The 25,257-nt window shown below is 33.1% G+C and overlaps 1 protein-coding gene, 1 long non-coding RNA gene and 1 other non-coding gene across 5 annotated transcripts; 2 read left to right on the forward strand and 1 right to left on the reverse strand.

The window, feature by feature from the left end:
* Positions 1–2,432: 2,432 nt before the first annotated feature.
* On the reverse strand, positions 2,433–23,412 carry LOC144472145 (uncharacterized). Of its 3 annotated transcripts, none has more exons than XR_013494392.1 (2): positions 3,914–4,143; positions 2,433–2,797 (listed from the first exon to the last, which is right to left on the reverse strand). XR_013494392.1 is itself a non-coding variant. In XM_078184927.1 (2 exons), the coding sequence occupies exons 1-2, from the start codon at positions 22,221–22,223 to the stop codon at positions 2,750–2,752; spliced, it is 507 nt and encodes a 168-aa protein (XP_078041053.1). In that variant the 5' UTR covers positions 22,224–23,412; the 3' UTR covers positions 2,434–2,749. The 3 variants fall into 3 exon arrangements, 2 of the variants coding, with proteins under 2 accessions (XP_078041053.1, XP_078041051.1); XM_078184927.1 differs by lacking the exon at positions 3,914–4,143 and adding an exon at positions 21,765–23,412 and having other exon boundaries at positions 2,434–2,797; XM_078184925.1 differs by lacking the exons at positions 2,433–2,797; positions 3,914–4,143 and adding exons at positions 6,802–6,933; positions 21,765–23,412.
* LOC144472146 (uncharacterized) lies at positions 6,781–11,067 on the forward strand. Its single transcript, XR_013494393.1, has 3 exons — positions 6,781–6,921; positions 7,288–7,338; positions 10,873–11,067. It is a non-coding gene; the product is annotated as an uncharacterized LOC144472146 (long non-coding RNA).
* On the forward strand, positions 10,673–10,745 carry Trnaf-gaa (transfer RNA phenylalanine (anticodon GAA)). Its single transcript has one exon. It is a non-coding gene; the product is annotated as a tRNA-Phe (tRNA).
* Positions 23,413–25,257: the final 1,845 nt, after the last annotated feature.

Below are 25,257 nucleotides of genomic sequence, written 5' to 3' on the forward strand. Positions count from 1 at the left end.
TATCGTTTCCAAGAAAGCCAAACTCTTTCAATTGTTTATCTCGAGCTCTTTGGATGACGTGGAGTATAGTCACTGGCAAACGAACGAAATTGCAATAAGTAAGAAGCATTCATCATCGCTCGCGCTCCTCGCGGGGAGTAATAACACGCAAAAATAAAAAATCTCAAAATCGATGGATCCCATGCCACGTACCCGTTGCATAACCAGCTATACTTAACCCCTACGTTGGCAACCAAACGCCCGGTGGCCATTTACTATGATTCCTTTAACATTTCTTTTTTAGCGTTGATCTAAAAATATCATAAAGTCGCTATGAATATTCGTCCGCTTGAAATTATTACATGAATTTATAGGTTCAAAGTCAAGATTTACGCCAATAATCTTCGCTGCTACGGCTTTACGATTACTCACATATTTGGTTACCAATATCAGGATTAATATAGCTAATTCTATCTCGCGTGTTACATTCGTGTTATTAAGAAAACCTAAATAGAAATTGAGTCAATCTTTTCTAAGAGAAAATCGGCGTTGCATCTACGAACCGCGACCTTCACAGTATCATACATTCACAATACATTACACTTTCACAATTTCACTTTCCTGAAATTTTATAGGTTTCGCTAATCTTTGAACGACTAATCCCTGTGTGCTTTTCTGGAAAAATTACAATCCCGACGTTCATTTACTATTGAAACTCTTGTACATAGTAGGTTTCATCATTTTCTTTAATAATGGTATATTATCTAATAATATTTAATGCAAAACGAGTTTTACGAAAGTAAAAATGGAAACCGTAAGGTCTTTCTATGTACGACTAATTAAACGTTCAATTGTTCTTTTCTGTTCGTATAAAATGTTAGAAGCTTAGCGTAAATCAATTCATTCTGTTAAAAAAGATACAATGGATTTTTCCGGAAATACGTCTCTGACAAACTCTGTGACAAAACTGTAATGACATTAAATATTATTAATATTTAATGCGAAACAAAAGTAGTAAAGGAAACCATAAGTTTTATCTAAATTGGACAATTATTCCAGTAAAAGTATTATATATTTTTTTACTTCGTTTTCCCATTCCATGATCTATTCTTCGAAATTCTGTTCTTTCGAATGTTCATTCCGTTTCGTTCCCATACGATCTAACATTTTACGCAATACATTTTATTATATATTCGGTATCGAAAAGGATCAATTTCACCGAACAAAAGAATAAATAACTTGAAACTACCTTTTGTAATCGAAATCACTGAAACTGTTTATTACCGTTTTCCGGTTTCCCCATCCGAATTGAAACCATCTTAATACTTTATCACGCTGCTGTTTCTCGGGTATTTGCAAGTCTAAATAAGCTCATTTTACGTCAAGATATCGCGGATAATAAGAACGAAGTGCATCCATCCGCTGAAAAACTTTAACTATACTTCGATAATCCTACAGAATTACCTAACTTTGCGATAAGTGAAGATGGAGTTATTTAAAAGTGGATTCTGGGAACATGATTTTGCGAACTATAAATATGCTTAATGATAAAAGTTAAGAAACGTGACATAACGTTGACACTTGAATAAAATTTCTTATTTCAATCAATTCATGTTCCATTGAATTGGAAGTACGTGCTAGTGTTAAACGTATAACACGTTGTTTATATTGGAATATTGTTTTATTTAGTGCATAGGGCAAGTAAAGCGAATGATAAAAATAAAAAAAATGCAAAAATCAAATAAAAATTCAAAGTTAAAAAATCGTAAGAAATAAAATTAATATTTTCATTGACGCGACATAAATTAATATCCTACGTTAAGAAGATTAGCAAGAATAACATGTGTAACATTGTTTCCCAACTTTTGTCGGTGAGTGTAAGTCTTTTATACCTCTTTTTGTACATAACAATGAGTATTTATTTAGATAACAAACAATAACGTAAATTAATGGTTCGTCTCTATTATTCTGTAACTTTTTAGTCATTCGTTTCGTTAATAGTTTAAATACTTTTTGAATTTCTACTTTATCGTTATTTTAACTATCCTTCCGATATTTAAGTAGCTTACATTTTGCAGTTATCGTTGATTTTATCCTAATTATGCCTAATTAACAATACCTCTTCCACTTTTATCTATTTTAATTATATATATAATTCAAAGGCTCAAATATTACCTATTATTAATATGACAACTGTTGCAAAAATTAAAAGGTATGCTATGTTTCTCTCCAAAGCTTTGTTTCATGGTTTTCACTAATAATGTATACAATTCGCAGTCTAGTTATTGTTTAAAAATCACCCAGAATATATATATTCCTGTCGACTAAAGATTTTCAGATATATGTAAATATACAAAAAATGTTTTCATACTTGGCAACATGATTGTTATGCAGGATGTTTCTTTTATCCTGCATATTGAAATATCTTCGTTATTTTTCCTGATGTAAAAAAATGTGTCAGCACAACTTTGTTTAGTTCATAGTTATGAATACTGTGATTGATTCTTTTTTTTCTCTCAAGGTCATTTTTTTCAAGTATTGTATACTTGTATTGTATACATAATAAAGTCCCCATATATGCTAAATTTTGTATCTGTGTATGCTCTTTCATTAATGACGCTATATGTAATAGAAGATGTAAACTGATTCAGAGAAATTGAAAAAATTATGACAATTGAGAAAGTATCCTTCTAATAAACAAGAAATATAAATAAAACAGAATGAGTTATGAAAGTATGCAGTTTTACGATATTCACAAGTGAAGCAGTGGTTAATTTGGTGTTTTGAAGTTGAATGATGTAGTATTGGTCACACGTACCTAGAACAGAAAAGAAAACAAATATTATAGATTTTGAAAATCTCTTGATTTAATATTATAATAAGTTTAAAGAACGTACAATGTATAAAGTGATATTTATAAAAATGAAAGAAAGAGAGAATTCTATAAAATTGACTATAGTTTGAGTCTGATTTTGATTTACTGACAACGGGGCGAACAGATGTAAAATTTTATTTTGTTCTATATTCTATATTCTTCTACGTAAATGTAAAACCATATAAAATCCCATAATCTAACGAAAAATTATTTATTATAGCAATAAAAGTTATGTTTGAATCCAATCATGTCATAATTATGTATACAGTGACTCTAGAAAGTATTTAAGTTAATCAAATTTTTGTACTATTTCAGCGAATAGAAATTGAGCACTTATATTATTATAAAATTAACACTGCACCTTTTGTTCAAATCTCGGTAAAACGAACAGAAACAATTCGTATATTGAGAAATCATTTTAGAGACTTCAATTTTCGAATGTTTGATAGATGCACTCGGAAAAAAGAATTGTCAAAAGTCTCAATTTGGAACACTACCACAAATATTGTCAAAACATAAACAGCAGTGCCTTCAAGCATTGAAATAATACTAAAACAGCTTAAATATCGGCAACATTTCGAGGATAAGAAATTTAATGATCAAACACTTCTTGAAGCTACAATGTATTAGCGCTCAATATTTCCAGTGTCAAAAAGCTAAGTACATATTCGCAGCATTAATTGCTATACATAACACGCGACAAAAACAAATTAAAGCTGATTCCAGAAAAGCTTTAATAATTTGTTGCATTTATTAATACTGCTATAATATTTCGTATATTTAAAAATCTGCGTGAACAGTTCTGCACTCATTTTATTAACGTCAAAATATCATGCACGTCTGCTAAAAAAGTCCATCTTGATGTGCGAATTCCAACGAAACGCGTGTGCGCGCGCATGAAATGCGGTAACTTCTGACGCTTTTGTCAAAAAAAAAAAATAAACGTGTGCACGAAACTGTTTTGTCCTCCCCTTTGACGGCACAGAGGAACTGGGTCTGAACCCTTTTCGTGGTATCACCAAATAGTATAGCGAACGAAAGCGAATCGTAGAGACGTACATCGTCCGGTACGAAAACGGCGATCATTCGGGGCTGCTTCCTCTTCTTTCGCGCCATCTTTGATTTCAGGTGTGACTGGAAGGCGACACGAACGCGGATAAAAATTACGCGAAGAAATATCGCGAGCACGAACTAACCTAAATTCGTGAATAACGAGAGTGACGAGAGAAGACGCTAAACTGGGAACTCGAAGCGCCGCGGCGAGCAGACACGAGAAAAGGTGTATGCCTTTGTTCCTCGTCCACGTCAGGTCGGCCGGGTTAGCGTTTACATACATTAACCATGCTGATTTATGAAAATTTATGGATCACCGTTTCCATGACGTGACCAAAGAAACATTACGTCCGATAAAGTATTTTTATGTTTTACCTTTATCGAAGGAAAATAAATGATCGGGTCGCATTCGATCCATGCTGATCGCGTCCGCTGGCCATCGGACAGACAGATTCGTGCGACTTTTATTATACTAATTTTATAATAGCATATCGCCTAACATCTATTTCCTGTTCCAATAATCGATACACATTTCTCTTAGAACACGCTGAACCTTCATTCGATTCAGTTTTCTTTTCAAATTCTAATTAATTTTAAATAATTCTGCTTCAATCTCCATTCTTTGTGATTTTCCTATTCAAATGTTACAGCTCTTAGTAGACTTCCCAAACTGTAAATGTATACGTATAATTCGATCATTTCCGTCTCCTGACCTTAAGACCCAGTAAAAAGAAATATAACATTGTAAAACATTTTATTTTTAATGTTTAAAACATGTTCATCGGCTGATATCGGTTGTTCGCGATCACAAGGCTTAAGCGAACGCTTAAATATCAAGCGTTTTCCGCATTTCCTTAACTTCATATTTTCGAAATGTAATTTCAAAGCGTTACAGATAACTTGGTAAAATTAGCAACTTTCCAGATTGTAATATGTTGTTTTTCGAATCGATTATCATATCGTGTAAATCGGTAATCCGGCGCACTCCAGAATCGGATTTCTTGAATAGATGTCTCGTTTTTATCTCAGCTAGAAATAAGTTGATATTCCCGAATTGTTGTTTTGCAAATTTAAAATCCATCGAATTTTTTTTTGCAAAACGAACGAAATTTATTTCTTCAGACGCTATTGCTTTCTTTTCGATTTCTTTTTACGACGAATATATTATTCTAATTACTTTGCAGGTACACGCACAGGTTATTACATAACCGCGATAATTGTGTTACACATTACTGTTACCTGTACAAAACGCATCGGTGACCGGTTCCCTACCTTATTAGAAATACGCATAACTTATAGGAAAGTTTCATCGAGCCTTGAGTCGGCAACGCGTTCAAAATAAAAGAAAAAAAATAGCATCGGCCTATTTACTTTTACGGAAGATCGCGTAACCGGACACGTCACTTGTCATCAGCTGATTCCTTGCAGCTTCGAGGAAAGACCTTGGCCCCACGGTGTAACCTTATTCGCCCACTACGGTTAGAAATGCACTGTCCGCGAGACCATCAAACCCCCTATACGCTCACCACTTTCTAGAACACTGAAATGTTTAGGTCAACGACCTCTTCGACTGAACTCGTGTTTGTTTCGTCCGCTGTTAACTACTCTCCATTTCAAAGTCATACACTGTCGAACAAACATACGTACAAGATATACCTATATCATTATCATTGCGATAAGAGGTTCGCCATTGTATTCACAGGAGCTCGTTAATGTCACTGGCAAATTATTTTTGTTTTCTTTGAGTTTCGAATACTCGTAGAACAGAGCTGGACGAAAAATTAATCGGCAACTAAGGACTCAATTGTTAATGACTTTACTATTCAACGATTGAATGTATTTCATTCATTAACGACTGAAGTAGGAATCCCTCTGCCATCTTCCTTGACAGAATTACATCAAAATATCTATCGATTAATGCTTCTAATCGTTTTCATTCGCCACTATTAATCAAGTTAAAAATATTTAATCTATTGAAGCCCAACACTGCCATAAGCGATAATTATAGATTTCCAGAGCCGCAGTTACCAACAGTTCTTAAAATTTTGAGAAAAAGTCTCAGCTTTGAAAATTTTGTCTACTTTGGCTGTAAGTATTTGACAAACATTTGCTACTAGTACAGTAGGACCCGGATCCATTTGGATCCAGAATAAAAACATTGTTATTTGACTGGCTATTATACAGGATTAACCTGTTTAGCAGGAGTACCTTATATACTCGGACATATTTTGATTGAAAACGTCCGTCGTTCGAATGTTATTAGATTAAATCTTCTAACAAATAACACAAGCTGAATAGGCTTTAAAAATTTACATCCACGTTCTGCACAAGTGGTTTCAAAAAATTCATTACAATAATAACGATTTTAATTTGCAATTTGTGTAATGCATATTCCACGAATTTGCGTAACCCGTTCAAGAGCGTAAACGTGGATGTACTGTCCGTTGCTCGAAAGAAGATTGCTAAGAAAAATGAGGGACCGATCTCCGCTAACCCATGAATTTTAACGGCGTCGCAGAAAGTAAGGTAAACGCGTTTCCCGTGTTGACAAGAACGTTCCCTTCCTATTAACCACGAGCTAGTTGCAACACTGGATTTCCAAGAACCGGAGGACTCGAGCCTTGCCGATGACAAGTAAACAACGCCTCCCGACTCCCGTTACCATCTCGCTCCACCACGGTTGCCATTTGGGCAAGTGGCACGAAGAACGGTCGCACGCTCCACCTAATCTCTTCTAATTTGTTTTGATTCCAGACTTTATTATTATTGACCAAGTTACACGCTGAACGAGAGACGTGGTTAGGTAGAGCAGACGACCGATCTCTTTTGCTTCTCGTTTCGATTAGCTTGTGGTTCTTCTGAGTGGGGAATACGGGCGTGGAAGTCAGGCGAAGCAAGCGGAATACCTCCCTTGCTTCTCTGCCGAAATGACGGACTTCTTCTGGGCAACGGGCAGCTGCCAACAGCGCCTATCAGCGCGGAGCAGAATTCGAAGACCTGAACCATGTTATATGGTAATCTCCAGACTATAACAACGAACGTATTAACTAATGGTAGTAATAGTAAGTAATAGTAGTAACAGTAAGTAATATTAGTAATAGTAAGTAATTAGTACTAATTAGTGCAATAGTAAGTTTACTTTGTGTCTTGCAATTTTAGTCTGTGTCTTGGTCATCGTCAATATTAGTTATAATCACTGATTCCTCCAAAAATTAAATTTTATGCATTTATGATCAAAATGAACAAGTAAACTTTAAGACGGTAAAAAAGTTAAGGATAATTTAAAAATATGCCTGTACAATTTTCGAGTTTCTAAACTTGCTAAGAAAAGAAAACAATATCTACCAGACATGTTCACGAAGAACATTTTTATTTTGCAGAAAAATCCGCAGTCTATTTACCGTGATTGGGGGCTGAGTAATTTTCAAAAAGTAAGTCAATCACATTTTTGATAATGTATCCCATTTACTTAAACAATGATTGCGAAGACTGACAGTTTGTTTAAATATTTATGATTGTATATCTCCTGCTTCTTAGATAGTATAAATTTGCGAACGTAACCACAAGGATAACGCAGCATCTAGATAGCAAAATGTTTTATTAAAATGGCTGTCCCACATTCGCAATAAATGTTTAAAAATGCATTGTTAACGATTTAGATACTCGAAAGCTATTAATAAACTTTTCAATCACTGAACAGTGTGAAAAAAGAAACCTAGATCATTTTTCATCAACCATCGACCTGCAGTCATCAGGCAGTCATCAGTATTTTCAAAAATATGTTTTGCAAATTGATGAATAAAGCTGAGAGTGTTTATATGTAGATACAGATTTTATGTCTGATAATTAATGCAGAACAATTTTTCTGGGTGCATAAAGATTCCCAATCTAGTTATAAACATTGCCAATTGTACAATCGTGAAAATGGTTCATCGTCTGAAGGTTAAATAACAATATCGAAAGAAATTGTTACATTATACGAATCGAATTAATTTAGTGAGTTATGAGTGAAATTACTGCTGCTTTTGAACTATTTTTTAAAAAAATCTCAACAGTTAATCTTCAACATTAAAAATACACTCATTTTTATATTTTCTTACCGTTTGAAATCCACCAGAACTTTTTTGTAAATTTAAAAACGCATGATCTTGAGAGCTCCAGATGTAACAGAAGACATTGCGATACAACACGCAATTGTTTGCACTAGATAGAGAATCGCATATAAAACCACAATGTAACCATATACTATACATCTAACATGTATAGTGTCTCTAAATTTCTGGGTTTACCCATTTAAATTTTTTATACTGGACATTAACCATGAACAATAAATTTGCATTGTAGGTTCAAGCGACCTTCAATAGATTACAGAAAATTAAAAAAAAATGGTTTAAAAACGTCGAACAATAAAACAGGTAAACGATAGGTTTATTCAACAAGAAAACCTGGAATTTAGAAGAAGTTCTCTCAAAACGATATGTATCGAACTAGGCTTTTATTGAATACCTTGACATGGTCACGGACAACATATGTATAATGTAGACTGGCATACAGTAGACTGCGGATCTCTATGCGGAACAAAAATTGTCTGCATCGACTGTTCGACGTAACAACAGGGTTGAGCATAACTTCTTCGAATAACGAATACAATGAAATTTATTCGCAAGATTTAATCAAAACATTATTCGAACGAAATCTTATTAAAATTGTAATCGAAAAATATATATTTGAAATGTTATACGAATAAAATCGTATTCAAAGAGAAATTATTTATTATTATGGATAATATATAAAAATTGTTAACTATAATAAGTAGTTCACAATTCTATGGTAAAATATTTTAATGAAAGTAAAAATTGGAGGGAACTTCTTTTTTCCTAATTTATTTCTGGTTATCACAAAATATCTACATTTCAGGTTGAAGATATTATCTAATGCAAAGGAATTATTACAATAAAAGGTAATAGCTGGACTGTGGATTTTTATATAAAATAAAAATTGTCTGTTTCTGTTTCTAGAAATTGTTTCTAAAAACGATTGAAAAGTTCAGGAAAAACAAACAGAAACAATAATTCTTGTAAAATACGTCCACACGAATGCGTATTTTATGCGTTATTCAAATCGGGACATCGTGTAAGTTTCCACATTCTATAATTTTATTCACGAATTAAAAAATAAAATGCGTTTACCGCTGGATCCGAGAAACAAGAAGCGGAAGCTTACAGGTCAAATGATTTCATTCTCGTGCTGCTTCTTTCTTACATAACCAGAAAGCAAGGAAAATGGCAATGAAATTTCAGTCATCCCTATATGTACACAACGCGTGCTGTCGAATATTCCTACGTTTATACCAATTATGGTTATATACTCGAGCGTTATCGAGACTTATACTTTAAATTGATACGGATAATTTTGCTTTAATGTCTTCGAAAAACGCGACGCATGGATTCGCGGTCTCTTCAGTCGTAATCAAATAATACTCATAAACCATACATCATATGATTGACCAAATATGTACATAAGTATAGTGACTCACAGTACAGCTAAAACAATAACGGAGGAAAGATTGATAACCCCTATTGTTTAATTATCAGGAATGTAGGAGTCTTTTTATACATTTATGGCTCATAAAAATTTTCGAGAAAATATAAATTACGAAGTTCAATAAGATCTTTGAGAGACTTTAATTGTTTTTTTTTCTAACAAAATTATCAAGATAATATATTGATTAGTAACTATTTTAATCAAATGTGTTACATTTACAAAAATACTCTTTTAATGCAAATAATTATAGTTTAGAAAGTAAAGATCAGAGCGCTGTAATTGCCAACTGATTAACATTTTAATACTCGGATGGTTTAACATTTTAAACATTTTTATTAGACTTAAGTTTTTTAAAGAGACGTAGAAAAAAATAGTAGCATACTATAAGATCCAACTTTATCGAACCAGAAAATTTTCATTGCGAAGGTATATGAAAACATAACTTCTCTTTGTCTCAACCGACGATGAATCACGCGTGCAGAAGGTGCCACTCAATGAAAGCATGTTTCTATGAATAATTAACGGAACAATATCAAAGCATCCATGGTCGCTGGACCTCTTTTTACTCTCGGCTACCATTGCATGAAGAAGTATATGTATAATTCAATCACTCGTCGTGTAACATAGTGTATGACACGTAACAAAGCCTTCGATAGATCTTACTATACAGTCTCTATACGAAGTATTCATTTATTTTTTAAAACGGGACAATTTTGTTATAACTGCGTCAAGCAACCTAAATTTATTTATGGTGTTAAAGGGATTACTTTACTACCAAATAGATATTAACGAACAAATACTGAGCCGAACACAAAAATACGAATATTTAAAGATTCAAAACTGCAACAGTCTGTTTCAGTTGCTAGAAATAAAAACTGTATACCAGCTGCACTATTTCTTTAATCATTTTGCTAGATTACAAACACTGCATTGATATTTTCAAACTCCTTTTATTTGTCTATTGTTTTAAACTGTATCTAGTGATAACATTCTTAATTAAATTTTATAGTTTTCGATAAAACATCTCAACATGGAGAATGAAAAACATGCACTTTCGCTGTGAATAAAGTTTTTGCAACATTTTAATATAATTTTTCATTTGGAAAGGTGGTAACAATTATTTGTATTAAGATTATCTTAAGTTCAAAGTATAGGTTTTGCGAATAAATAATGCACGTGATCGCGGATTCAAAAGGAACATTGAGCCCAGACTTTACATCAGCCGAAATAGCTCAGTTGGGAGAGCGTTAGACTGAAGATCTAAATGTCCCCGGTTCAATCCCGGGTTTCGGCAATGGGAAGTTTCTTTTTGTTTTTTACATTTTTTCTACACGAAACTGCCACGTTATCAATGTTAACCTTCTTTAACATCCATTTTTTATTATTTTCGAATTTTCATCGTAACTTTTCTATTGTTTCAGTTGACGTAAGCTGACCAATGTAACACGTTCGCTTCGGACTTGGGCGACGAGAAATATTCCAGTGAAAACAACATGAAAAATTAGTTACATATCCATTGTTTAAAAGATAATATAAATCTTTAATAAACTCTGTAAAATACCGTATCTTTCAATTAATTGTAAGTGCATCCACGAATTGATTTATAGGTGATAACATTTTCAGTTAAATTTTATATTTTTCAATAAAATATTTCGACATAGAAAAACAGCATAGCCTTCTCGTTTTTGGATATAGTTTTTGGGATACTTTTCCCAATTTCTAATTTGAAAATGTCGCTCATTTAACCTGCTTCGCTTCCATAGTACATATTTTTAAAGAAGTCAGAGTAACATTTTTAATATTTTCATTTTAAAAAATGTTTCCGGACGACTTTTCTACATTTTTAATTACTGAGAATTATTTATCATGATATTTACAATTTTCTTCTTTTTGAAAAGTTGATACGAAATCTAGAATGGTTTCGAATTCTTTTAAAACGAATATTGTTTTTCTCGTATTCTAATTCATGTATTCATGTAAATTGTTTTTGAAAGTGATTCATGGAGAAACTATGAGAAGTTACTGGTAACGCAGAAGCGATAGAATCTTATTATTATCAATCTAATGCAGCTGCGGCAATGAAATCGTTTTCCATGGAAGGATAGAATACTCATATGCGCAACCTTTGTACTGGTGCGTAACAGCTTGGGATCATGGTTGCATGTGAACGTAACCACATTTAATGATCCACAGAAGTATTCGTTCATCTTTTAAAACACCGAAATGCTTTTTTTTATTTTGTCATTACTTGGAATGATAAAACATATAAAAAAAACCCTCGTTTTTAACTATTTTATCTGAGCCTATAAACAATTTAGAAAAGGCATTTTAGTAATCGTCTAGCAGACCAGTCCTTCTATCTATTATTGCATTTTAGAAAGTGTACGAACATTTTCATGGCCTACTGTAGTTCTTAACGAAGTAAACCAATTACTCGCTTCCGATTATGAAATAGTGTTATTGTGTCATTATTTCGTAGAGTATTGAAAATTATGAAGTGTCATAATACTCTGCTGTTAGATCAAACATAAAAATTAATGTTTATAGAGAATTTATAATAATTTGTTAAAATTATATTGGAATGTAAAAACTGGTGTAAAGAAAATTAGAAAGACTATAAGTATCCATTGAGGAGATTTACAAATAGAGTATATTTTATTGTAATCATTATCACAATGGATAATTTATTTAAAGGTAATAATTATACATTAAAATATAAGCTTATGGAACTGACGTGATAACCTTCTAAATCAGAATTGTACAGAGTGATACGCCCAAAAATAATTACAGACATTTTCATCAATTATGATAATATGACAAATATCTCGTATGAAATTCATTGAAAGCAGATTTCTTATTTAACTTCAGTGTTTGAACTCAAAGATCACTTTACAGTCACGTGAATCAACTTCATCGACTACATTTTAATGTCATCTGTAATATGCAAGGAAACGCATATATGTATTAACAATGGATGATCAAATTATTGGGAACACAGATGAAAGATACATTTATTTTGTATGTAAGCAATATTATAAAATAATAGTTATGGAATTGGGATGATTGTTCAATTCTTTACTGAGATGAACAGGTAATAAGATGGTTAAAAAATGTTTGTAATTAAGAAGAAGAAAAAGAGGAAGAGGGACGAGTTTGGAAGGAGATAGAAACGAAAGGAAAGAAAATTCAACTTTAATGAGTCTTTGTAATTTCAACAAGTTTAACCTAAAAAATGTAAAACCGCATATGTTAACCAGCACAGTAGGATCACTATTAAATATTGAATGTTTCGATATAAACTAACGAACTTATACAGGTTGCCTTAATAATTTAATCCCCTGTTGAACATAAAATAGATAGGCATTTGCAGTTGCATGCACAAAATAAATGGATGGTCTTGGAAGCTTCGAAAATAATGGTTCTCGAAGAAAAGTTTTCTTTGCGGGTGTATTCCTTTATTAATACCATTTAAATGATACAGAACATCTGTTATATCATCGCAATCAAAGAAAATATTTAACTGGCAACCCTTAGGTAAATCACCCTGCGTACAGCGACACCTAGTGAACTACTTATTCGGTAATGCGCGCTGTTTACACTAAAACTTGAAAAACTCGTAACTAAAACTGTAGAAAACGGTTTGTGCTGTCTATGGTGATGGAATGAAGACTGACAGCTTATTCGCTTGATTACCATTTGTTCGCTGAGGTTTGCTGTAACATGATTCAACAGATACGCGTTTCGAATCCGTTGATTCGTTGAACAGTACGCAGTGGGAAGTATACCATCTAAACTACACTGTATACAACTTCTTCGTAACAATTATCTATATCGTTTTATTTTATTTTGGCCACCAAATATTGAAAACATCTTAAAATTTAAAATTATACTTTAGTTTTCACGACAATTGCGGAGTAAACGGCAAATCTTTACACGTGGCGAGTATACTCATAGTAACACAAAATTTTTCATGGTGAGTATACTAATCAAAATCAGCTGACTGGTTAACCTTAATAAACATCGATCTTTTATTATTTTTTATTAGACAAAACTACTAAATCAATTAGCCTGAAACTTTGCTCATATTTTTGTAACACTTTCGTGTATATGTAAGGCATGCTTTCTTATAATGTATATAAAGTATAGTCTCACGTGTGTAATTTATAATAATTTCGTATGTATGTGTACGTAAAACTGCGATTAACGGATTCTAAGAAAAACTAAGGGCGTGATGGATCGTATGATTAACGTTAAGCGGAATATTTAAAATAAATTACGCAGAATAATCTTGTCTATATGCCAAACTCCGCGTAAATAAAGTACAATGCGTAGATCATCTTAATAAAGTGAGGACTTCGAAATCTGTGCCAAAGAAAGTTGGAAAATTGGCGGAAAGCTACGCTAATGCGCACATTATTTATTGCTGCTTCCTTAGCAACGTCGTTAGGAGGTTCGCTTCTTGTAAATAATCGAATCGAACATCGTAACTTCGCAATTGCAATCCTACTTCTGCTATATAACTTCGCTGCTATAAACTAGCAACAAGAAATGCTTGCGTAAACGTAGTATAAATAACCACAGTTACTATATTCTCCATGAATATTTTTTTTTAGTTATGATCAGACTACAAATTTTAATGCAAGATAACAATTGTCTGCATCGATTATAAGGATTAAAAGCTATGTAATAAATTCATTTTTCCTTCAATAATTTTAAATGCTTTAGTCTTTATACTGGTTTAAATAAGGCCTACCCAATTTTGTTATAAATGCATAAAATCCGCGGTCTTGTTATAATTGTTGTTATATAAATATAATTTGTATGAACTCGTATGAACTTTATATGTATAAGTTGTACGAATGTAATTTGAAATTTTATTTCTTTAAAATGTATTTGTTATCAATTTCCATTCGATCCAAAATGGAACGTGTGTTAGCATGATACCGTACCGAGCATCGTGAAGATAGCATCTCAAAAATTCCCGACGAATTTCCCGCGCAAAAAAAAAATCGCTGTTCTGCATCAGTCGAAAAACACGAAACGTTTGTTGACGAAGCTCGCCCATTAATTTTCCGCGAATTGAGGCCACGTCTGGCTGTCCCGCCTTCTTTTTCTCGCAAAGTCGCGCCGAGGAACGCACTTATCCGTGTATTTCCATACAATTATTTTTGTTATCGAGGCCGTTGTACGGGAATTCAGAGGAAACTTTGGTGATGCAGCAGCGCCTTGTGATAAAAAAAAAAGTCTCGGCGAAGCACATGCAGAAGCTCGCGAACGAAATATAGTTTACGACAAAAATAAAACTCGAGCGCCGCACGTTTGCATATTGACTTTTAATATTTCAGCGAACGGTATAATTTTCTGATACGACGTTTTTTTCATTACGCGAAAAATATATTCAAACATGTTCTGCGATATGATCTTGGAATTGCATTGAAGTTTGAAGATGAAAGCTGAACTTCGGATATTTCTCACAAAGCATTCTTCTTATAAACGGAATTTCAAGTTTGACCATCGTCTTCGGAACTCGAGGTCACTTGAAGATCATATCGCAGCGTGTGAACGTATTTTTTACGAGATAAGTGGTGCAGCATGTAAATATATCTATTTATTTAAAAAATAAACATGGATAACCTTGAAAACAACATTCAACTAAATAAACCCTATGGGATACTAACCACGCGATACCGTTCAAATTACATTGAAGGGATTGTTTACTTTCTCAAAATTAAAGAATACAATGGAAGGTTCACACCTTAGATATACATATAGTATAGTAAATACTATACAAATGAAGAAATATTCCTCACTGTATTAAGAACTCGATCCTACAATTAAAACAGAAATTTTATTAACATGATTGAAATTAGTTATATCTACTTAAAATTCCTAATCAACGAAATTCGACGAGTCAGAAATTGACGTGAATAACCTGCAATTATTTTACATCGGAACACTAAGAATACCACGTGGAAATAAAAAAGGAATTCTTCCTTGTATATAAACGCTTTCATGGGCAATTATGTCAGCACACACTATTGAGACATCGCGACCGTAAGCGATACCTTTTCGGGTGAAAACTGCTGATTATGCTTTTCACAGTTAGTTTCACATTGCAGGCTGCTGAGGCGCACATGCTAGCAACAATTCATCGTTATAATACCATAGAAATAATAATACGGTATTATAAAACTAATACGGCATTATTTATACTGCTGTATGTTTGCAATATAGTACAATAAAAATAATATTACACAATTTACAATACCATATTTTTACAATATAATATAAATATAAAGTCACGTATAAGAGTCATAGTACATTGACAGTTATGTTCATCGATGTACAGACTGTCAAACTAAAGTAACAATGAGCATTCAACAACAAATAAGACAAACAAAAAATAATTTTCCAAATGCCAAATAATGAACGTTTATGCTTAGTCGTGTCGGAACTAGATAAAAATTTCTTTAAACTTTACGAAATTGTTTAATTAGAGAAAATCAAAATTGCTCCATTCTATAAGATAAGCAGTAAAGTGGAAAACAATCGCAATTTGTGCCTGTCTAATAGATTTGGAAAAATGTATGAAAAAAAATTGAAAAAATCTGAAGAGAAACAACATTGTGCGACCTTGAATTATAATTCAAAACAGCCTTGCACCATCCAAAAGTGCTCGTAATTTACAGTCTATGGTTATGGAAGACACTATGCTTTGTCCTACAGACTATACATTATACATGATGCCTCGCGCAACTGGGTCAAGCAAGGTTTACAACAAAGGTACTAGAACTTTGTCTGATGCACCAAGTAAGGTGTATGTACCATAAATAATATTGTTTAAAAAATTCTAGCGTCTTTCTCTTTTTAATGCTCTTCTACTGTTCTATATATTCTATTTTTCATTTTGTTCTATATTTCGCTAACGATAACTCTTGGCAAAATTAACGTAGCATAACCGTTCTGTTCCGAATTATAAGTTTCATGCACTTTCATATCTCTAATCTTTGAAATGTGAAGTTGTGTTGGTCATATTGTAAATTTGCCGAGTCTAACGAAATGCACGGACTCTTAAGTGTGCGCCGTGTGTATGTGTAAATTTTAAAAGCGCGTTTTCTCCCCATTGCTCTATTATTGCTTGGAATCAGTTTCCAGTCCCAGTTTTCGAAAATGCAAGATGACGAAATACATTAAGAAAGTCCAATGGCTTTTCTGTTTTCCGTCTACAATAACGAATCTTTTAGTCAACGAGGAACAATTTTTTTTCATTCTATTTACTCTATGTAAAACGCGATACTCTTTGATCAAAAAGTACCACTGATCGATGCATCAGTAGAGCATATATTACTGAACTAATTTCATGCGGATAGGAGTTTAATTATGTGCCCAATGATTTAGTCTGATAATGAAATTCATTTTAAAATATTCTATGGACGTGCGGTATGTTCGTAAACAGACGTTCCAACAAATAAGAGTTGCAATTAGTTAACCTAGATGAACCGATATGGGTGACCTGGATATTCAAGGCTATCAGTAAGAAAATGGTATAAGTGATCCTTATCTGGCATTGACAAAAATCAAAAACTATGTAAAGATACATCGTGCATTTAAAACGGTAAATATAATAAAGTGTCTGTTAGAAATTTACATTAATTAATTAGTACCATTCGTACAATTAGCAAGCCATAAATGTCGTATTTACTTTTCATGAGCTATATATTTTGCATATATGAAAATTGAAAGGAGCGCCACTTGCATAGAGTACGAGTAATCACTTCTAAAAATAATATGTAAACGTCTAAAAAAAAAAGAATAAATACTGGTTTAACTAACTAACGTGTTACGTTCATTTTTTTTAATTTGTTGCTGACCTTTTCAAATAAAACTTTCTGTACGTTGTAATAAATATAAAATCTTATACTTATATTTAAATTTAGGACTTCGAACATGAAGTGTGATAGTAAAAGAGAGTGTCTGTAAAAACATGAAAAACTTACACCTAAAAAAAATGAATGAAAATCAAACTCTTACGCTACTAAAGCAATCTGATCAATAGGAAATTTTTGAATCGAACAATTTTAAATAGACAATATCAAAAATTGTTCCACGCATGAATTAAAATATTAAATTGTTACATCGTGTAGCAATGAGCAATTCAAATTAAATTATCAAAGCAACAAAACGAAGAAGTTTTTGTGAAAAACAATAATTTTATACATATCCTCGTATTACAGAAAGTGTATTTTTACAAATTTGTCAACATACAATACAAATGAACTCTGTAAATAGATATCGCAAACTATGAAACCTGTAGTATTATATTCCAAAAGCTTTGAATATGATAACATTTAAAACAAATTGACTACGGTATTGATGATTATTTATTGCACTAGTCATAGAAATGATAAGAATTTGTATTACATTCTCCTAAAATAAATTGAGTTCATCGATTTATGAGTGTATGATTTCTTATCTTCGCGTGACTTTTGCACCATCTCCACACTTGTCCTGAGCTATATACCTTTCCGTTATGCGAACAATTACATTTGTTATATCACTTTTGAGGGAGTTAAATTCATCATTTTGAACGAACGAAATGTAATCCATGTTTGGCCATGGATGCACCAGTAATAGCAATAGATATGTTTTCCTTTCGTTTATTGCATACATTTTGAGTCCGCAGTAAATATAAAAACAAATTGCAATGTCGTGTGTTGGGTTCGCTGTATTTTTCAATATACACATACATGTTATTATTATTATTATTATTATTATAAAGAAAATCAATTTTCAGGAATAACCTCAAATTTCTAATTTTGCATACGTCCTGGGCTTTAGCAACATTTTACGGTCTCTATTGAATTAGAAGAAATAACTGAATATTATATTGTAAATAAGAAAACCTGCATTAGTTAAAGTGAGAAGGTCACCGTAACTCCGTCAATTTCTCCGAGTATCTTACAATTTATTCATAGAACTCAAGATCTCCAAAATGATCCAATCACGCTGCGCAATAAAACAAATCTCCGATCTACGAATTCCGTTGACAGGAACGGCAAGCCACGTTTCATTTACAAATGAACAAGGTAATAGTCTCACAAGTCGCGTTACGTCGACCGTGGTGCTGAACGCTGCCGCTGATTATATCAAATTGCTCTGTTATTGGATTTTTCAATTGTGAACATACTAATAGTAAATAAGAATAGAGCGCAATATCTGATAACATACAATAATATTTTCCTGCGACGCGTAAGACGCGGCCGACATATAAGCGACGTTTATCCTATACAAGAGTATGCGCGTGGCATAAAACGTTTAATGAAAATGAACTTCGTTCTGCAAGGTCATCAACAAAGCAGATAAACTTCTCGCAAAAAGAAAAGAAAAAATTTTCAACTTATAAGTATCTAATAAATAATATTACTCGAAAGTTTTGCAACGCTTGTGCGCAGCAACTCGCGGTGAATGAGCAGTTCCAAGGCGAAATAATTAATAGAGAAAACTCTCCTCCGATTCGATAATTAGCACGATCTTAATCTTCCCGTGATGCAATATTCTCGAATTCAAAATTAAAATGATCACTTCCGAGATCATCGTTTCGATAGAAAAAATAACACAAAATTCGCTACATTTTGTTAAAGCTACGTGGATATAAAAAAAAAATTAACGATTTGTGTTCTATTTTCAAAGAATCGAAAGCTTCAGATTGTTGCAGATTTTTCAGAAAAATTATAACACGATAATCTCGAACGAGATTATTAGAGAATGTTACTGGGAACAGTAAATCGTGTGAAGTTTGTAATTGTAAATTCTGGACCTTATAAAATTATAAAATCATAGTAGTTGGTAGATGATATGTTAATTTGAATAATACAGAAACTAAATAGCAAAATTCGCGATGTCTGCGTATCGTTGTATAATTAGAACTACTTCGATTATATCAAGCGATAGAAGAAACTGATCTAATACCTCACATTTGTAAACATATTCCATGACTTTCAATTTCAGCAACATCGACGTGTTTCTGCAATTATTGGGATGACGACGCGACCGTATGAACCGTATAGGTCTTCATAATTTCTATTATTGGATCAATCGATTCCAATGAATTCGAAATAAGAAGTTGACAAATTTTAATTTAGCTTACGCTTGCTCTTTCAAACCAAATGCATTTCACTAATTTTTATTAGAACAGTTTTTAAATATTCTAACTTGATTTTACACGAAATTGACGAATATTGCGTCATTCAAAAGTAAATTTATATTCTGATTCAGTGAGCTAGGAATACTATACAAATTATGCAATTATATTACTATTAATCAAATAGTATAAAATTTTATTGCGAAGCATTTTATCTGTATTACGGACAAAAATAAATATTTGCAATATTGTTAAGAATACCAATGCTGAATTCAGATATAAAAACGTCACAGTAGCTTTTAACAAAATACAGTTAGGATGCAAATTATTGATTGAATATGGATTTATAATTTTGTATATCAACTCCTTTGCTACTTTAACTTGCTACGATTTATTAAACGTATTATTTTCGCATTGCTTCAATCAAAATCTCTGTAAAGTTTTGTTCGACGTTGGTCTTGTAAAAAGGATACTTCTAAACTCGAAATTGATTCTTCGACAATAAAGTTATCACGCACAGATTTACAAAGCACAAAGATCATGCACATTGGGCATTAAACATTTTCGTCGCGTATCTGGGATCGTCTGGCACTAAACTCGTCCCGTGACTTATTATCTTAACAAAAATTGACGTTTTCTGTAAAAATATAAACACGATCTTCGTATCTCGGCAATATCCACGCTGAAAATAACTGTATTTAATACAGCAACATTTTCATCGTCATTTATTTGTGGTTTTCAAAAAGAACCCGTGCAATATTTTTTTTTGCGAAATCTGCGAATAGAGAAGATACTGACGCAACGACACATTTTATATTGAAGATTAACGTTATCGGTAATAATCAATTATATTAATCATCCGATATTATTCATTATCAGTTATTTATCGTTTTTATCAAAAAAAAACAATTAAACTCGATACGTTTTTTCTTTGTAAGTAGAACAATGATCGCTAAATCTGCCATTTTCATTTCACATTTCCCTTAACATGCGATCACGTCACGTGTAAATTTGAATAGATCATTTTCAATAATTTTGTGAGGATATTTATAACAGCGTTGCCCGCAACAAAGGAAGATAAAAGACTGGCAACAACGAATCCACGTTTACTCGCTGAAATGAGCGCGCCGAAGAATTTGGTCTGTTCGATTAAAAATAACGAGAATCTTTTTTTTCTGTGTGTAGGTCGCCGCAAGGATTCGCGGCAATAACGTATTTTTGACAATAAGGTCATTTACATATGACTCGATGACGTTCGGTCAAAGGAGAAGCGCTCTTTTTTCTCATTTCACACCTATTTGTTTTAAACACGTCTTTCGAAGGCGTTCGCGTTGCGTCAACTTTGAACAGATAAAAATAGTCGCTCGCACGGCGTAAAATAATATCTATGTTAAAAAAGAAAAAGCTGTACCGAATCGAGCAAATAGTTCCGTTATAATATACGCGTGATTTTTTAATTATTTGCTGCATATTTGATTATTTAATTATTGCTGACACTGATATTTGTACAAGTTCATAGTTCAATTTAGAGAAACCAGAACTAAATATAATTTCATTTGTTCTCAACCAATGATTTTAGCATTAAAAGATTGACAAATAGTTATCGCACACAACATTAGCGTCTAAATTGATCGAAAATAGTGAAAAATATAATCAAGTGCAATGCTTGCAGATATAGTCAACACAGTGTAGAATTAAAAATTTTCATTGCATCTGTGTGTTATAAAAGAAGGCTAATCTTAGACTTCACCTATTCCCACTATTCATGAAAACAAATAAATAATACATATGTTACATGTCAGTTATGAATGAAACATTAGATAATATTTAACTAATGTATGCATTAAAATCTTTTTCTAAAGTTTGCAAACAATACTAGATATTTGTATAGAGTCAATCTTCTGTCGTTGTAATAATGTATATCATTTTTAATCATTATTGCCCTTATAATACTATATCAGATTACTGGAAAAAATTTCAAACAGAATTTGACGTATCCCAATTAACAAATAAATTAGCTTAGACGAGCACGGAACATGAGAAATCATAAGGCAAGAAGAACTTAATATAAATATGAAGTAAACATTATGCCGATCGATTTATGTTTCATTGTAAGTGCACAACTTGAAACAAACCAAAAATTTGCTTTATGTTATAAATAAAGGAAAGTACCTCTTGGGTAAGTTCGCCTGTGGCAGCTGGTTCGTCAGGATTTTGCGAAGTGGTTGCCGGATCGGGCGATGTCACATTTCTATTTGAATCTGTCAAAATACTGGGTCCTGCTACGGCAGTATCTCTTCTTGTTTCTTCGACATTCAACAAATATGCATGGATGTCATTCAATCCAGTATTTATTCTATTGTATCTTCCTAGCGAATTCAAATCTTCGAATAAATCTCTTTCATAGTTGAGCAGTACAGAGTCTAGATTTTTAGGATGAACAAACATAGGTCGATGGACAATTGTGTGCGCGTCGGTATACCATCCAGAGCCATTATTTAAATCCAAAGAGCCTACGCCGATGGTTTGAACATCCAAACCAAAGTAGGCCTCTGGGTCTACTCGTAACAAAGATAGTAACAGCGCGAGCTGAAACAGTTCTTCGCTGTACAATTTCTTTAAGCATAACATTTTGTCGCTTTTTCGGTTGAATCAGCTACAGTTCTTAAATATATTCACGGCCAATAATAAATTAATGTATTGTCACAGTGGCCTGGCAGGGATATTACACATAAAAACTTTGTCGGATGTCATAATAAGACAGTTCATATTGAAGCTTTAGCTCGATTAATATTAAGCACTGAATAGCATTTATATAGCTGCATGTGCCTTAATCATTTAAATCACACTAGATTATGTATATTATTCTTCACTATGCACACAGAATCCAAAATGAAACCTCGGTTTATTTTCCTCTGAGTTTCGCACTTGTTTTTCACATGTAATGAAACGAGCATGGATATTCAATGAAGTTACGAAGCACAGTTCTTGGAGCCGCTGCTGGAGCAACTTATTCGCTAGACAGTCCGAATGAAAATAAAGATTGGGAGTTCTCTTTAAACAAGTATAGGTCAGTTACTCGGATATAAAAATAACCTCAAAACACATACTAGCCACGTCAAACTTTGGTGCACCTCGCGTACAACCCACGCGCTCTTCAAATTTTATTTGACAATTCCAGATAGCAATCCGTTGGATCAGCGGCGACACTTTTTTCCTATTGTCACGTCGGACCAGATTTTATGAAGCGTTGCAATTCGATCAACTAGTTGAAATTGACAGATCCATTGATGATACCGGGTCTCGAACTATTTTCAATTTCTTCCTGATAGCTATTCGAGGCCCGCGGCAAGTGCCAGTAACTTCTTTCGTTAAATCATCTTGCTTCGACGATATTATAATCCTGACGGTGATAACGTTAAATTAATAGAATAGAGTGCATTTCACGGAGAACGAACTAGTACACCTTGCTGAGAGAGATCGCTGGCGATATGTGACTCAGCACTCACTCCGACAATGTCGTTTCTCAGGGCCGCCACAAGCGTATGTTTCTCCCTTTTTGCTTCTGTTGACGAGCGATTCGATCAGCTTTGAACTCGACTTTAGCTGCTTAACGCTCGACATTTAGTATTATCGTCTACGCGAGTTTCAGCTTTTTATAGTATACGTTTTAAAGTATCGATAGAGCGATACTGGATGTATACGTTAATGGTTACAATATTGTCGGCAATTGAGCCATTCAACGACGGTATAAAATTGTTCAAACGTACCGCTACTCTTCATATGAAATTTGAATAAATCTTTATCTTTTATTATTTGATAATAATATCATAAATGTTACATTAATAATCCCTTACTTAGAGCCGCATACGTGTATTCCCATTCGATTTGATTTCAAGAATGATAATGCTGTATTGGAATAGATCGTATAACGCGTTTATATAACGACACATTCGTTTTGCATCTTCGCTCGTATTTTAATTGAAAAGCGATTTATTACGTAACGGTAGTTTCTTGTTTATCAGTTAATTTTTGTAACCCGCTTGAATTCGTTTTCAAATGTACTTTCAATCTCTTAATTGTAATTTTATTATAGCTGGATAGGTACATGTATACATACATGTGCATGCACATACGCGTGTACAACATATTTTTTTAACACAACTACGCTTCGTTTAAGAATTAGTTATAAAAATATAAGTAGCAGAATTAAATAATATGCAAGAGCGTGGGTGGAAAGTTTAATTGTTTATTTTACTGATTTACTTGCATACTTGTTAAAGAAGTGGTATACAAATTCATACATAATATTTTGGTTGAGGTGCTAAACCGGTGATCAAGGGAAATCGAGAACAACCATGAGATTTTTTTCATAGATGCTGTCCCATTTTAATCGTTACATACAATTATCTCCGGAACTGTTCGTCAACCAACCATTCAAGAACCTTATTGCATATAATATATTACGCGGTGTACACTTATGTAAAGTAATAGATTTTTGACGTAAATAGATTAATAAATTTGTATTCAGAATTCCGAGGTGCGACAGATCGTGCATAAAAAATATAATTCCATCGAAAGAAGATGATCTTCGTGTATTTTTCAAGCGTACACTTACAAACGCAATAGCAGCATTGGAATTCAACCCCCTCGAAATAGAAAATGTTTCGTACGTAACATTTTTTCGGAACAACGAACGGTCCCGGAGATGATAATCGTATGTAGTAATTAAAATGGGACACCCTGTATACGAGCGTAATGGCATAATATACATGTGATGGCATGTAAATTAAGTTCATAGGTGAAGCGCGATGATAGTTACAGTATAGTAGCACAAGACTTAGGAGACAGAATCGTTTCTTTTCTGTAGATAACAATATCGCGGAAGTAAAAATGAAGGAAAAATTTATTGAGGACTCAATTTATCGTGATGCATACGCATGACGATCGGTTGATAACGCGTATTTTTAAAAGTTCTGATGAAACACGTAATCAAAATTACAATAAGAAAACTCCGGTCGCAGTCACGTTGTGACGCTTTGCGCAGTTGCCAGGTTTGTCAGTTACTACCACAAACACGTGGGTAATCAAACAATACGTTATAAATGCAGTACGGGTATGATCACTCGACTGCGCGTGTCCGTTGATATACAGGGTGTATCGAAATTATTGTAACTCCGGGAAAATGAGAGATTCCTGAGCTCATTTGGAGTAACTTTTCCCTTAGCGAAAATGCAATCTGCGGCTTTGTTTACAAGTTATTAACGAAAAATGGTAGCCAATGGGAAGCGAGCGCGCGAATTTTCAACGTGCTACAATGAAGTCCAGCCAGCCAGTTGAACCATGTTTCGCTATGGGGCGCGGCGGAAGGAAGGGGCTACTCTCACACTCTGAATCGCGTACGAAATAATGAACAATTAGTGAATTTTCTGAATTTTTTATTAATTTGAAAAATCTCAGAAATATTATTAATAAGAGACTCAAAAAAATCAACGTCATAATAATTATTGCTAGTTTAATACGTGTGAGATCTGTTGTCTCGTAAAAGGAACTGTGAGATATTGAACGATGGCCAACAATGCTTCGTTTTCTTAGAAGCGAATTTCAACTGTTTTTCATCGATCGCGAAACAGTCATGTATAGATCAACTATGTCGGTCACCATA

The sequence above is a fragment of the Augochlora pura genome, chromosome 7 (genome assembly GCF_028453695.1).
Source record: "Augochlora pura isolate Apur16 chromosome 7, APUR_v2.2.1, whole genome shotgun sequence".
NCBI lineage: Eukaryota > Metazoa > Arthropoda > Insecta > Hymenoptera > Halictidae > Augochlora > Augochlora pura.

What these genes read in the sequence shown, in the direction of transcription:
- LOC144472145 (XM_078184925.1), bottom strand. Translation starts at nt 22,223, where the DNA reads ATGTTATGCTTAAAGAAATTGTACAGCGAAGAACTGTTTCAGCTCGCG. An exon ending in CAGGCGAACTTACCCAAGAG is followed by an intron (nt 6,934 to 21,764) that starts GTACTTTCCTTT and finishes TCGTTGTTATAG; the next exon opens with TCTGGAGATTACCATATAAC.